At 24.9% G+C, this 16,771-nt stretch overlaps 2 protein-coding genes across 5 annotated transcripts in view; one reads left to right on the top strand and one right to left on the bottom strand.

The window, feature by feature from the left end:
- Positions 1-2,227: 2,227 nt before the first annotated feature.
- Positions 2,228-6,575, bottom strand: LOC112679972 (protein pelota). 2 transcript variants are annotated; one of them, XM_025549936.1, is made up of 9 exons: positions 6,324-6,575; positions 6,145-6,237; positions 4,980-5,130; positions 4,808-4,921; positions 4,611-4,751; positions 4,323-4,545; positions 2,611-2,803; positions 2,446-2,552; positions 2,228-2,391 (listed from the first exon to the last, which is right to left on the bottom strand). In XM_025549936.1, exons 2-9 carry the CDS (start codon positions 6,201-6,203, stop codon positions 2,276-2,278), a joined length of 1,104 nt encoding a protein of 367 aa, XP_025405721.1. In that variant the 5' UTR covers positions 6,204-6,237; positions 6,324-6,575; the 3' UTR covers positions 2,228-2,275. The 2 variants fall into 2 exon arrangements, with proteins under 2 accessions (XP_025405721.1, XP_025405715.1); XM_025549930.1 differs by having other exon boundaries at positions 6,340-6,575.
- Positions 6,576-6,775: 200 nt separating this feature from the next.
- Positions 6,776-16,771, top strand: part of LOC112679953 (IgA FC receptor-like) — a 34,715-nt gene continuing 24,719 nt past the window's right edge. The window contains exons 1-8 of one of the 3 annotated variants that reach the window (XM_025549916.1): positions 6,776-6,913; positions 6,993-7,165; positions 8,376-8,485; positions 8,588-8,787; positions 8,942-9,142; positions 9,212-9,361; positions 10,946-11,042; positions 11,261-11,425. In XM_025549916.1, the coding sequence (XP_025405701.1) occupies positions 7,017-7,165; positions 8,376-8,485; positions 8,588-8,787; positions 8,942-9,142; positions 9,212-9,361; positions 10,946-11,042; positions 11,261-11,425 (1,072 nt within the window). In that variant the 5' untranslated portion in view covers positions 6,776-6,913; positions 6,993-7,016. Of the gene's footprint in view, positions 7,166-8,375; positions 8,486-8,587; positions 8,788-8,941; positions 9,143-9,211; positions 9,362-10,945; positions 11,043-11,260; positions 11,426-16,771 lie in introns of all 3 variants that reach the window. The other 2 variants (XM_025549909.1, XM_025549922.1) reach the window with 2 other exon arrangements.

The following is a 16,771-nucleotide window of genomic DNA, read 5'->3' as shown; positions in this document are numbered from 1 at the left end:
GACATCGATATCGTCAACTAACGACAAACTTTCGTCATCTGACGGTAGATCTTCGAATAACATTTAATTTACTTTCGTGGTCTGAATAACGTTTAGCCATTGTAATAAAATAATAAAATCGTACACTCCAACGTATAATAAACAATAAACGAATTTGCATAGTACATGTACCACCAATAGTGTCTACTACGAATATCATGTTATTGCATGGTGAGACATATAATAGATGCTCACTTTTACACAAATATTAGGCTATATATTTAAAATAGCTAATTCAAGTTAAAACGAAAATAAATAATATTATATTTGGAATTCAATGAAATAATAATCAAGCAAATCGATCGATTCAATAAGAAGAAAACTAAACATTAGGTCTTATTTAAAAATAATTATTTGAAAACGTTAATTAAATTATATTTAATCATGTTAGCCTTTTAATAATTTAAATGAATTAGCTATAAATAATGGAAATCATATTAAATTTCTTAAATAAAACCAACAGACGACTAAAAAATTGAAAAAAAATGGATTATGGGTGGTATGCTATTTTTCCCACCGTGTCGAATGGGTTATTTTTTTTTGCGGGATTACTTGTATCGCACCGTGCCGAAAAGAGATAAACCAACAATAGCTGTAAAACATTTTAAAACTGATTTTACATTATTAACTTAAAATCATATATCCTGATAATGTTCTTTTATTTTATAATAAAAAATAAAAATTGTATTAATTAATAATTATAATAAAAATAAAATAATAATAACATCTACATACATTATAATATTTTAAATAAAAATAGTTTTTTATGGCTCTAATGGTGTCACACCTAAATCATAGTCTTTATCTTAATTACTAATTGTGTCGCTGTTTTCAGTTATATTATCTTCTCTGTACGTTACTATTAAATTATCGATTTCGATATTCATATAACTTTCATTCTTTCACATTTCTGCTTCTAAGTTTTTTACTTTTTCACAAACTGCTCCCCACTCAGATTTACTCATAGATTTCATTTTTTGTTTACACAGTTTTGCAAGTTTTTTACACTCAAATACCAATTTCAAAGGATCACTCACCAATATTATTTATATATATATATATTTTTCATATTATTATTATAACATATTCAGAGTATGGGTATTTTACCGTAATAATTATTTCCTTCGCTTTCTTTTTACAAATACCACCTACCCCCATTTTTTCATAAATCATGTGATTCAAATATAACGCCTTTATGCCGCCACTGGCCCAGGGTGCTAATGACTCTACTTCCGGCAATGGTAGAGATGGTTAAATAATATTAGTTGTCGATACGAATTTAACCTATGCGCTAAATGGGTAGCATAGTCAAGGCCGTATCTGGCACCCGTATCAGACACCCTGGACCCCCCGAAATTTCTTTAATATTTTACAAATGTTTCAAATACTTATTTATTTTTAATACCAATAAATTTTCTATCAAAAATGACTCAAGCTCCAATTAATCATTGACTGCTTTTAATTTTATATCATAATATCATATGAAAATATGATATTAATTTTAATAAAAGAAGATTAAATCTTTTTCTGTCTTATTTTTAACCAAATATCAAAAGTTAAAATATAAATTCAATAAAATTACAATATACATGTTTTGGACCCTCCCGAAAAAAATTTTTAGATGTGGCTTTAAGCATAGTATATGTTAGGTAGCATTGTTCAATTATCTCAAGGTTTTTTTTATAAGAGGAGCAAAATTTTAAAATGTACTTTTTTTTTGATTTTTGTATCCAGTCACCATAAATATATAATAAATATAAAATTTAATTTGTTTCTGTTTCCTTTTACAAGGAAAATTTAAGAATTTTCTTTGTTTTCTTAATTATATGTAACTATCAAATATTCAGTTTAGTTATTCCAGTTGATTCTCAGATTATATATCTTTAAATGTTATCAATTTTAATTGATTATGATTTATGTACCAATTAATATTGATTGTAATTTTTGTATAAATAATAACCAATTATAACCTAAATAATTTTCTACATATCGATTATATAGAAATAAAATAACTGCGCAGCCTTAGTTACAGATAATTATGTTACAAAATAGTGACATTTCCACATCCAATTGCTTAAGGATTGAATTTAAATGGTAAACAATATGCCAAGAAATTAAATAAATATATTAATCAGAAAAAATATAAATAAATTAACAATAACTTCAATAATAATTCATAATTCATATTTTTTTTTTTTTTTTTTTATAATAAAAATTAATTAAAATATACAATTGATCAACTTTGTGGCAGTGATATACATTCATCAGAGTCGTCATCTTCCTCTTCGTCATCTTCTAATTCAGGCATTGGAAATCTGAGTATGGCTGCCACACCAGTAATTTGAGATAATTCTAAAAATGAAAAACAATTATAAGATGTAAACACTTGAAAATATAATAACTTACGCTCTCCGGTAACATGCATGCTTGAAAATATTTTGACATCACCTCCAGATTCTTTAACACTATCTACTAGTTTGACATAACGTTTTCGCTCAGCAATATTTTGGCTCCTAAATAAATCAAAAATGTTATAAACATATATCCAACAACATTATCGAGTACTCTAACCTAAATAGACTATCGGTGATGAGTAATGTTTCAATTGCTAATGCTTCATTGGCTTTTTCCACATGGCTAATTCCATAAAAAGCTCTAGTTGATTCAGACTGCAATATTTTATAAAAATTCTCTAATACTTTCAATTCACTTAGTGCTTTTGTATCTTCAAGTTTAGAAGCTATTGATGGATTTGTAAGCACTTCTAAAAAATTAAAACCATAATGAAATTATATTAAATAAAAATTAAAACATACTCAAAATTTACAAATAATTAAGAACTCACTAAACAATCAACCAAAAATAATTATAGTCAGTGCATTTAACTAAAACATGATCATATTGCAGCCAACATGGGAGATTAATTATATTCTAGAACTTGATCAATGTACACAAACTAACTTGTTCTAAATCTGAATAGAGGATGTATATTGTGTAGTGTTGATGGTAAATTGTAAATTTTAATAAAAGAAAGATAATAGAATTCAATTATTTTTAATATATAAATAAATAAACAAATAGTTTATGTGTAGAAATAAATTTATAAAAGCTTAACTTGGAGTATTATTATAATTGTAATGTATGACTAGTTTCGAAATAAAAATAATTCTTAAGACTTAAAGAGTGGTGATTTAATTTTTTTCATATTCAGTCACAAATTTATTAACTTTGTACATAACTAATGATTAGGTTTAGGGATTTATAGTTCTAAAACCTACACAAATATGCTTCTAAAATTACTAAAATATGCATTTATATGGATTAAAAAAAAAAAAAAAAAAAAAAAGACTATATGATACACAAAATAAAACGTGTCCATCGGATGTAAATGTATCTTTAAACTCCGAAACAAAACTTTGTAATCGGTTACTCGTAGACTTGTTGTACTTTTGGCATTACACAATGTTATAAAATATACGCGTACAATGTTTTACGTATGATTCGACGTTGTGTGGTTGCGAGACACAAAAACAAAGACAAATAATAATCAACTGAACTGAATACTAAACAAATAATCTATTATTCTTTATCGACTATTATCTTTATCGAAATCTGGTCGATATTTAATGGGTTATATAGTAGATAAGAGTTTATAGTATTATTTATATTTACACAAAAATTATAAAGAAATATGAGAGGTAGTTTGCAGATAGCATATTACTGGAAATATTAGTTCCTCTAAATACATTTTTTTTTCAATCGGTTGAAATATGTATATATGTTATATGTATCTAAAGTTTTTAATTTTAAATAATAAATTTGAAAAATTTGTCAACATATGCAAAATAAGCATAAAAATTTTAAAATATGCACTCTCATGCAAAATTTATCAAATATGCAAAAATATGAACATTCAAATTTTAGATCTGATACCATAGCAACGAGAAACAAATTTATTTCGCACTCTGCTATATTTAACAATAATTAAAAAAAGTATGCAAATGCTAGAATTCCCTAAGCCTATTAATGATGATTTTTTAATTCGAAACCGATCATTTTATACAAATATAATAATACTTCAGACTATGCTTTTATTTAGTTATTTATTTATGTATTAATTTATAAGTATTAACCATTTAATAATTTTTTATTTTTGTTAATATTTTTTATTTTTATTTAATCCTATTGATTATGGAAACAGTTGGAATCATATGTATGGAATATATGACACTTTTACATGTGTAAATAAATATAAAAAAAAAAATAAACTTGTTAGAAATTACCTTTTAGTGAATGTTTAAACCCACTGGATGCATGAGCTGTAATAAATTTGGATTTGTTTTCTAAAATGGTTTTGTTATCATTTTTAACAGCTTCTTGTATTATATATTCATAAAATTGATCTTTTACAAAACCAGGACTTGCAATTATTGTGCACTTAACAATATCAAATCTGATATGACGCAAAATTGCTTGCATTACTAAGTCAAAAAATTTTAAAATTCCCTATATTTTAAGGATTATAATTAGTCATTAACTATGTATTCCAGAAGAAAAAAATTTTTAAATACTTTTTCATGTTGCTTAATATCTCCTTTTCGCTTCCGAGGAATATTTTGGTCAATTTTGGCACGTACTATTGTCCGACTTCCAGAAATTAAGCAAATATGTGCTAAACCTTCTTGCATTATTACCGCTGCCACATCAGCTGTCTAAAATTACTTAGTTTATATTTGTTAAAGTATAAAAATAAAGCATAAAAAAAAACCTGAGTCGGGTCAGTAGCCATTTCAATTCTTCCTAAATCAATTGAATCCCATTCTTCTTTCATAAGTGTAAATTTTCTATTCAATTCTAAATCAATGGTATGATAGGCACCCATCTACATAAAAAATAAAAAAATATATTATGAAACATGTTAAAGAAGAAAAAATACTTACTTTGACGTATTCATTTTCTTCGATATTTCTGCCTTTTAACCGCAATAAGCAAGCTTGGGTGTCAAAGTCTACTGACTCTACATTTACAGTTAATGTTGTTCTCACTCGATGGCTAGTAGATGATCCAGTAGATGATTCATTTTGTACTTTTCTATAATTATTTAATATTGAATATATATTTTTGTAGACAAAGGTTAACTGAAATTACCCTTGTTGTCAAAGCATAAAAGATATCATAAAAAAAAAAAATCTGAACTCTAACTTTACATACAGAAACTATGAAACCTTGATTAATTTCATATTAATTTCAATTAATAACTATAAATTTCATAAAGGTTATTTTTAAATTTGATACACTACAACTTTATACAGAGGTGGTTTTACGGGGGGGGGGGGGGGGGTTCAGGGGTCTGGATCCCCCTAAAAGTCATACATTAAGAGGACGTCACACCCGCATGTGTTATCTCTGTCTGATATATGTAAAAGATAGCAAATTCGCATTCAATGATTTAAATGTGGTGATATTAGCTTTAGTATTAGATTAAATTGACCTATAATTAAACTTTAAGGGAAGAACATTATCTGTATTTTGTTGGTCGGTTCTTTTCCGATGTTTTAATTTTTTAACGAGTTATGATGTTTTTTTAAATTTATATTTTACATACTCATAACACGTTTAAACATTAAAATATCGGAAAAAACCGACCAACAAAACACAGATGTTCTTAAAATTTGATTATAGGTCAGTTTAATTTAATATTAAAGCTAACATCACTACATTTGAATCAATGAATGCAAATTTGCTATGTTGTACATATATCAAACGGAGACAACACATGCATGTATGTCTCCTTAAAGTTGTGATGTATTACATTTTATATATTTTGTCTTGTAACTATAATGCTATGCTATTTTTTTTTTTTTTTTTTTGTTAGTGTAAGAATTACATTTTAAGACTTTAAGTAATAAATTATTAATGGGTTGAAATTTTTTTGTTTTTATATATTATAAAATAATGTAAAAGGGCACCTCCAGAAAAAATGTAAAATCCGCTACTGCTATTATATAATACTTTTAGTTTCTGTAATTTTTTTATCATATCTTCAATCATTATTGATCTTGTTATTGTAACAATAATCAGTTTAGAAATACTTGTAATCATTACCTTATAGTAGATGCTCTTATTCTATCTCCTTCTCTAATAATATTATATGCCTGCCACATATCTTCAGCTTCTTCAGGTATAAGTACAACAACCCTACAAAATATATTCAAAATGCATTTTCTTTTTCTTTTTTTTTGCTTCTTATATAATTATCGGTATAAAATCCGTTAGCGTGGAACCTTTTTTAATACAAACCCTTTGCCATCTTTTTCAATGTCTTTATGAACAAGTTTCATTTTGTTATTCACTTATTTCTTATTGGAAACAGTCATCAGTCATCACAAGACAATTAATATAATCAATACGTTACATGTTATTCTTAAAAATGTTTTGCGAGGCTTTTTACTTAGATTTATCATGATTATTAAATACTAAACAAGTTAACCCTTGAACATAATTTGACGGAACGATTAACGTTAAGAAAAAGATAATACACGAGGATAATAGTTAAATGATAATTTCATGCAACATGATAAGTGATAAGATAAAGTTCATTAATTATTAATTATAATAGACTGTCAATAAATTATACTTTAAAAATATATTAATCCATGCATTTTGAAACTTTGAAATATATTTGAAATTGTACGTGTATAATCTTATGTATTTTTGTTTATAAATCGAAGATCTTTTATTAAATCTGACTTGTAATCAACAAATGTTTTGGATGCACTGATTTACTTTTTTAAGCCCTGGTTTTTTATTTTCTTATTTTTACCGCACATTTTGCAAAAAGGAAATCAACTAACAGACACTCTTAGTTTCCTAAGTAGGAAGTATTAAAAATTCGTGCAATTTTTTTCATTGACAGTTGAAATATACTTTTTAAAAGTAATGTTAATTTCTAGTGATAAATCACACTGAATTTTACCATGGATGATCGCTGGCAAATTTTTTTTGAGAAATTTCCAGATACAGTGACTACTGAACAGTTGCCGGTAAAATTACCTAGATTTGACTTGGATTTATGTGATTTAGCTGGAGCTGCAGCCGACTGGTGTAATCAGTATTTGAAAGACAGGTATTTTATATAAATATCATTAACCATCTATCTAATCCATCATGAAAGTTTCTAAAATAATTTTTTTAATGAATGATATAAAAAAATCGTCATGTCTAAGCAAAGAATAGAAAAATTAAATATCAATAATATTTTACAAACTTTTTATTTTCCAATAAAATATTAATACAATCTCATTGTATTAAATTAGTATTTATATTAGAAGTAGATTGGTACATTTAAAATTTTTTGTTTTATTTTATTAGAAATTTTTTTTAATATTGAATATGTTAGAAATATCAATAATTTGACAAAGTAATTTATGTCACTCTATTTTTGTTGTAAAATTAATTGATTAATTAATAACTATCCATAAATTGAAATTTTTGCCTATCTTCAAAACATATTAGTTTATTGGAATAATTAAATAAAATTATTGAATTGTGTTTTATATTATAAATTCTGATAGTTTAATTATTGCTTTAATAGCACATTTTTTTTTTTTAATTTAACAAATTTTCACTATTTAATAACCATAATATAAATAATTGAAAATATTATATGTATTGAATCCAGTGGTATCGAAATCTAAATTTATATGTCCGGTGAGTCACCTACTCACCCATTCACTTATTAACAGAAAATGTAGAAATTTTCTACTAAATGTAAACAATTTATTTCCTTAGTATACAGTATATTTATCAGATGTTAGAAGGGTACCAATTATAACTTGTTTTCTTAACTTAATATTTTCTCAAGGAATATTCTTTCATAGATTTCTACTTTATTTAATTATCCTGGCCACAGAATATTCACTCTCGAAATAAAATGTTATATGTATGATGACCGTTATACATGAACATGGACTTAGACGCCACTGATTGTTTCTATTATTTATACTTAAACTTTAAAAACAATATAATTTATAAGTTGTAGAATTAAAAAAAATGTTAGTTCAAATCTGTATTTATTTAAATAATTCATAGTGAAACACATCTTAAATGTATAAAATTGGATCAACTTCCAAAATCCTGACAAATTAAACAAACTTAATCGTAGCCTTTAACCATAATCTAACCTTATGAACAGTATTATTGACAGGTACATTTTTTTTGATTAGTAATACTTTTGTGTGACTTATATATTGAGAAAATTAAATATAATGCAAAGGAAACATGTACGTTTACATTTGATCTTTAATTTGCTTTATTTTATATTTATTATTTTTTAGAAAATGCCCCTATGATCTTATTACATTTTTAACTCAGAAAACCATTAACAATTTAAGAGTACAATGGGCAGTAGATCGGAAATTATTTGGATATAGATCTGAAAAAGAAGGTTTGCAATTTTTATCTCATATTTAATTGAAAATTATAAAATATTATATTTTATTTATTACAATTTAATCAAATACTATTATAATGAAATATGTTATATTAGATTATCAAGCATTATGGTTAATGCAACGGGTAATTGCTGAATTAAATGAAGTTTGTTTGAATCATGCTACAATTATTCCATATCATCAACCCATATCATTTCCTATTTGGTGGTCATCATTTGTTTTAAAAAATGCTAGACGACAAATGGAAGATTATATATCAGTTATTCCTTATCTACACACATTGTTTGAAGTTAAAGTATGTTTCATATATTATAATTCATAACCTTCTTACTGACAATTATACTTATAGATTAACTGAGAAAAATTTTAATTATTATTTTATGCTTTAATTTATACTAAAACATTTTTTTTTTTCGTATATGATAAAAATGTTGATTTAATATTGAAAGTATGTGCAACAGGATTATGGTGAAGCTTCTTTTTATGCAGTTTATGATGGTCATAATGGTTTAGATGCTGCTGTTTATAGTTCCATGTATTTACATCAACATTTAGTACAGTCAATGCATTATCCTGCTGATCCTGAAAAAGCCCTATATGAAGCATTTTTCACTACAGATAATGGTTTTACTCAAAAAACTGAAAAATATGTTAGTTTTTAAATTCTTTTTTATTAACATTTTTATTATGAAATAATTTATTTTTTATTAATTTTTTAGAATTTAGTCAGTGGAACAACTGCTGTTTGTGCATTACATAGACCTCAAGAGAAAAAACTTTTTGTGGGTTGGGTTGGTGATTCAATTGCAACTCTATGGAAGAATGGAACTCCTTTATGTTTAGTAAATAAACATGTTCCTGAAAGACATGTATGTTATACATTTAATTTAATATAACTTGTAACTATTAAAAATTGTATATTTTCCTATTTTTTTTAAATATTGTAATTCTTGGATATTCATCTATAAATTTTTTGTAAGTCTTCATTACTTTAAAATTAAAATGTTCATGTGGTAAAATGTAACTCATTGAAATGTAGTGTAATTTTATTGTTGTAGATGTTTAAACTCGACTAGATTTTAATTGAGAATACTTAAGGACAATTAAAAATATTTACTATATTATATATTATATTATATTATATATTATATTTTACTATTAATATTTCATGAAACATATATATAACTTATAACACTTATATATAAAAAATGTTCTTGTTCTTACTTTTTTATATCTGAGTAAAGTGGAAGCACTTTTATAAATAATAATTGACTATTATTACAAACATAAAGTTATCAGTTTAAGTAAAAAAAAATATAAAAAATAATAAAATATGAACAAATCCATAAAAGAAAACAATGTTTTTAACTACATTATGTCAATTTTAATTTTTTTATTAGAACTATATTTAGAGTAGGTATTTAACTCATTGAATCATAAAATAATAATAAAGTACTAGCATAATTAAATAAGATTTATATTGTATTGTAAATAGCTGTCAATTTTTTTATTATCGATTTTTTATCCTTTACTAGTTTCTAAACTTTATTTTTGTGTCATTAATCTTTAAGACATAATAGGTTTAAATAATAAATAATTGCTAATTAAATCCAAATAATAATTATTGTAAACATTCAAATATAAAATATTTTAAATTTTCAAAACTTCTTTCGTATAGATCTGTGTAGTTCATTTAGAGATGTTATTATAATAAACAAAAAAAAAATTGTTAAACATTTTTGAATATTGCTTTGTTATAGAGTTTAGCTAAAGTACATCACAACTGCATGTGTTGTCTCCTTCTGATATACGTACAACATAGCAAATTTGCGTTCAGTGACTTAAATGTAGTGATGTTAGCTTTAGTATAAGAGTAAACTGACCTATAATCAAAATTTAAGAGAAGAACATTATCTGTGTTTTGTTGGTCGGTTTTTTCTTATATTTTAATTTTTTAGCGAGTTATGGTATATTTTACATATTCATAACATGCTTAAAAATTAAAATATCGGAAAAAAACTGACCACCAAAACACAGATAATGTTCTTTCCTAAAAGTTTGATTATAGGTCAATTTACTTTAATATTAAAGCTAATTTCACTACATTTGAACTACTGAACGCAAACTTACTATGTTGTACATATATCAGATGGAGACAATACATGCGGGTGTGGCGTCCTCTTAAGTTAAAAACCAAAAGTTCTTCGTACATAATACTGAATTAAGCAGTATTTTATAATTAGCAATGTTTTATAATTTTTGCATGATAATAGGGCAATATAATAAAATTATAAACATTTATTTTTTTAATTTAGTTTAGTGTTAAACTTACTCATTAAACAACATGTATTGCTATAGAAATAGTTAAAGAATAGGGTAGTTTTTAATTATTATGTAAACTTGTTTAATAAAATGAGAAATATTTAATAATTTTATCTACAAAATAATTTTAGGATGAAACTCAAAGAATTGAAAACGAAGGCGGAATAGTTTCTAAATGTCAAGGTATTTGGCGTGTTGATGGTCAATTGGCAGTATCCAGAGCTATTGGTAAGTAATATTTTTAAACTCAATATATTATACATTTTTTGTTTATCGTTGTGTTATATAATAATGCCATCTATATTATTTAATAATGAAAATCTTACTAAGAATCTGAAATGGAAATATTATTGTATTAAAATTAGTTTAGTTTTTATATCACTTTAAAGTCCCAAAATCTACTATTTTGCAATTGATAAATATAAAGTTTTTATTGGTTATTATAGGAGATGTCAAGTATAAGCCACATATTACATGTCAACCAGAAATGAGAACATTAGTTTTAGATGGGAATGAAGAATTTCTAGTTTTGTGTAGTGATGGCCTTTGGGAGAGTACAACACCTGAAGATGTATCAGAAACTATTTACAATGAATTGCTTGAAACTGATGGTGAGTGAAATAAATTTTATATACTCATAAGGGTGAATTTAGTCAGTTTCTACTGTCCCTGGACGCCATGTTAATGTCAGTACATAAAAGTGACCCTAGTCAAATGTTAAAGCTTTTACATAAAAGATAAATAGTCATTTTTGACTTGTTTTCCCCACAAAATAGCTCTTTGGTAATAAAAGACTAATTGAGAAGGGTCCATCCTTTATGTCTTATAAAAATCAATACATGTTCTTTACAACTATTCTAGTATTTATTAAACATTATTTTATAACAATTTCTGTATTATTTATTTAATCATTAGTTATATTTTTCATAATTAAATCTAAATAACTGGATAATAGATTGTGGTTTTTTAAAAGGCTCTATTGATATTGATATTGAGAATTTTCTCCAAATAACCTTGGTTGCATGTCCTTGTTTGATTATTAAGGGGGCTGGCATTCAGAAAGTATTAAGTCCTATGCACCAGTCATGTCGATCGTTTTCCTTCCACTTAAATGAAGACTGAGGTCTGAAAGAATATAATATTTTTATTGTTATCTCCCACCACGGTGTGCATTATTTACCACTTGGTTTTTACATTAATTTTCGTCAATACGACATTGATCAAATGTTATCATAGAGTGTTTTTGTTTGGATTTTCATTTTTACATTTTCCAATAACTACGTGATATTTTTCTTTAATTTGTGATTCAATTAATATTATTAAGTTAGTTCACTGGATTTGATTTTTGACCGGGTTAGTAATTTTTATTTTAAGCACATGAAAATTTAAAACTAATCTTGTCAGAGATTTGTATTTAGATTTATATAATTTTAAAAATATAATATATTGTTATCGTATATACCTATATTATCTTGAGAAATTGAATATTTATTTTTAATGTTTAAAATATTATAAAAAAATGTTTACCTACATTTTTAAGCTACAGGCAATTAAAACGTCTTATACTTCTGTTACGTATCTATTCCATAGATTAAGTATTCATAAAGTCTTATATATATTCGAGAAAAAAATTGTATTTGTATAACTGTATTATAATTGTTGTGTGCTTGTCATTTTGTGTAAGTAGCTTTTTATTTTCGTGATTAAATTTATACAAATTATTGTTTTTAGTATGTTTATTTTTCCACACATTTTTCAAATCATAGTGCATTATAATCTTAAATCTTCATGAATTACGAGAACAATAATATGTTTTTATCATTAAATAATGAACCATACTCTAATTGTTGATACTTCGTATACCAATCACTTTGTTTACGATTACTTATAATTTCCTGGATTCTTCAAAATAACATGTTTATTACATGATTTTATCGACCCGTTAAGTCGTCCACTCTTAAACGATTTTTAGGGCATCATGAGAAAATTACATATGTTCAAGGTCTTTTCATCAAATCTCTATTGTAATTGGTCACGCATCATTTGTATTGTAGTTTTTCTTTTATACTTTGTGTATAACCTTCTTGTTATACAAATCTTAATATCCACCTTCAAAACATATTTTGATTTCATTCCAATTTTTTCACTATTTATTTGGTTTCATAAATTAATTTAAGAATTGTGAAAAAATTAATGTTTTTGAACTAAGTAGTCGTAAATTAATTTTTCAGTAGATTCCAGTTGATGTTACATAAATATTAATTATTTACAAACATATAACAATTATTGTTTGATTTTGATGGTTTATCAGTTTTTTAATAATTATTATAGATTAATTTGATTGTATTAGCTGAATCGCCTATATAATTATAATATAAATATCTAATTAATAATCTAATATTTATAGTACTTATAGAAAAATATTAATATTTCGAAATTACAATTAAAAATGATTGAGTTGACTACATTTTATAAAATTTTTGTCATACAATTAATACTGCATTTTTATTAGAGTGTATGCAATAATTGATATACTGTGTAAATAATTTAAAACACATTGAATTTTTAAAAATTAAAATTAAATAACGATAATTACGACTACCAATATAGGTACCTACTTTGTTTTATAAAGTCTGTGTAGTATCCTAATTGGCAGGATGTCCTCCAACCGTGATTGATACTATCAGTATTTTATTGTATACCACTGGCAAACACAGGAAGTGCGCATTGTGACTATTCATATAGCCGTATAATGTATAAGTACTAAAGGAGACAGTGGTTTGTGGTTATTGGTCATCATAAGAAAAATCTGGATACTAGTAACTTTTCATCATATTCATAAAAGTCAAAATTACTTTAATTATTTCAATTTTATGACAAATTGTCAGTTATAATTGTTTTATAGTCTAAATATTTTAAATATTAATAATTTTTTCCTAGTAAAAAAATTTATTTTAAAATATGTATTCTAAAAACACGATAGTTAAAACATTTAAATTTTACGATATTTTATTACAAAAAAAAAATGTATTATTGCTTGATACATGTTATGAACTATACCAAATTTTTAGTTATAACAAAATACGGTAATTAAAAAGTTTGGAAACTATGCTAGTTATAATTATTATAACTTATAATGGATTAGCTAAAGATGGGAGGAGATAGAAAAAGGCGTAATTATTTTTATTAGTAAGATCAATGATTTAAATAAATAAAAATGCCATAACCAATGAAAGACAATCAATTTCGGCATTTATAATTGCTATTTAATTACTTCTTTTTGACGAAGCTCTTAAATTTTACAACATATTTTATTAAAACACAATTTTTTAAAATAATTCAGATCAAACATATTTTTACATTTATACATTATACATTTTACTATGATAGCAGATAGATTTTAACAATTTTGTAAATTACTTATGTTATAATAATTTATTTAATAATAATTTTTAATTTTACTATATATATTAAAACTACAATAGACAATACTAACTACAATTAAGCTCATAATACCTGTTTTATTTTTACTTACGTACATAGGCGTAATTAGAGGGGCGTAATAGGGTTTTTAGCACCCCTGAGTTAAAATGTAGTACTCCTGTTTTATTTTTTCAGATCTATATAATCTATAGTAATTACAGTTAAATACTACCATTTTATTATATTTTCAGCAATTTCAGCACCCCCAATATTTGAGCTCTAGTTGCGCCCACGCCTACGTAGAGTTTTAGGAACATTTTATCGCACAATTTAAATTTAAAATGTTTCAATTTTTATTTTAGCTTCTAGTTTTGATTATAATATATAACTACACATGTTACTATTTCTGAATATAAAATAATATTGATAAACAATGGACGAAGTAAAAACATTATAATTTATCGATTTCGAAGTTTTGAAAAACAAATACCATACATTAAGTATTTATATTTTAAAATATATATTATTATATATATATTTAACTTGAGAAAATTGTTGTCTGTACATTTTTGTATTTGTATATCAGTATTTGCGAGTGCTGTATACTGTGTGTACTCCTTTATGTGCATGGATGTCCTTTTATATACTTCGACTAACGACAAACATTTTATGAGGCGCCGCATTCCAAAGATTAACCCGGATATCACGTACTTAAGACTCTATATTGTTTATTTCGGTAGATGACCTCAACACGCGTTTAAGCACGTTTTAGGATGCAAATTTTATCATCAATTTTTCAATAGAATTCAAATTGTTATTTTGGAGTAGTGTATAACTGTAATTTGTGTTTAAAAAAAAAAAACAATATTAGCTGTATAATAGGAATTTAAATTCAAAATTATAATCACGTAATATTTATTAAGGCAACGCATTATAATTATAAATAAGTTTATAACTGTCATATTTACATTGTGTATTTAGAAAAATTTGGAAAAAAACTAACCAAATATGAAGTATTTTCTATCCGAAAAATTATCATGCATTATATATAGTTTACATATTTATTATTAAATCTCATCGATAAGCAATCATTTTTTGAAATTTCTCTTTCTTTATCATCAATAGTGCAGCCTGAATCTATTAAATATTTTTTGTGTTGATTCTTATGGTTATAATCAATAAAACAATTTACATAAATAAATACTAGTCATGTATAATATCTTTGTAGTACCTAGTCTATCTTTGGTTCATTGCATTTTTCTTTCGTTCTCTCTTTTCTTTCTCTTTTGTTTGAACTTTTTCAATTGTGCAACGAACGATTATTATTTATAAATAGTATCTTTACATTGTTATCATACTTATATTTTTACTTATTTGACACTTCATGATTTTTAATATTGTTTTAAAGTTAAAACGCTCGCACATTTCCACCTACACCTTAACACTGTTTTGACTAAGTACCATTTGCCATAAGTTTCTTTATTTTTAGTATTATTTTCTGATTGTATAATGTGTCATTGGCAAAAACGATACGATCTATGTATACAATGAAAAACAACTGTCAAATATATACATGTATATATTATTCGCTCGTAGTATAAACAATTTCATGATCCATGTTAATAGTATTCATGACTCATTCGCACGGACACCCTCTTTCTCTTTTAACAGTGACGTCACTTTTCCGTTCAAATGGCCCTTGGCCCCTGTGTAATTTGTCGTTGTTGGATGTCCCCACTGTACAAATATATAGTTTGATCAATGAAAAACGTGTGATGTAAAAAAAGTATTAAATCTAGCCATCTAGGTTTATTTCCCTTGATTATTTTAATGTTACTATACTAACTTGTTCTTATACTATTGCTGTGGTAACGAATTAGATATATTTTTAATAAATACTATTCTAGTAAGTTAAATGATTAAATTGTATAACACCTTAAAATTTGATTATATTTTTGTTCTTATAGTTTTAATATTTTAAATTCACTAATCATCAATAATGTTCAATTTAACTTACTATTATAATTAATGATGCATTCAATTTTAAGTATATCCAAGTAAATATTTATACACGATTAAACATTTTACATACTTTTTATTTACGTTACGTTCATGGCATTTTATCAAATATCTTGGTTCAAACGACGATGCTATCTTTATGGTTATTTTTTTCTTTTCGAAAAACTTATAGCAGAATGGAATTTCTCCCTCAATCCTCCGCGTCTATATTTACATCGTTACTTTAGTACCATATGGTGTATATGGACGGTAGTTATAAATGCAATGTTCCAACATACATACGTATATTTCGTTGTAGAAATGAACCAGCGACTCCAGTTCAATTGTTCTATTTTGGTCTTATCTACAACAACCTCATGACATTTTAAATTTTAAGATTCGTTATTTTTAGTATTTATCCTATATCATTGGTTTTATTAAATAAAATATATAGTTTCTATTTTTTACTATCAGTGTAGTTATGTATGAAAATTAAAATAATTTTTTCTCTTTTTTAAATAAAGCAAAGTACATAA

Source organism: Sipha flava, unplaced genomic scaffold, assembly GCF_003268045.1.
Source record: "Sipha flava isolate LNK unplaced genomic scaffold, YSA_version1 100_pilon_pilon, whole genome shotgun sequence".
Classification (NCBI taxonomy): Eukaryota; Metazoa; Arthropoda; class Insecta; order Hemiptera; family Aphididae; genus Sipha; species Sipha flava.
This window is presented reverse-complemented; position numbering and strand designations above follow the sequence as displayed.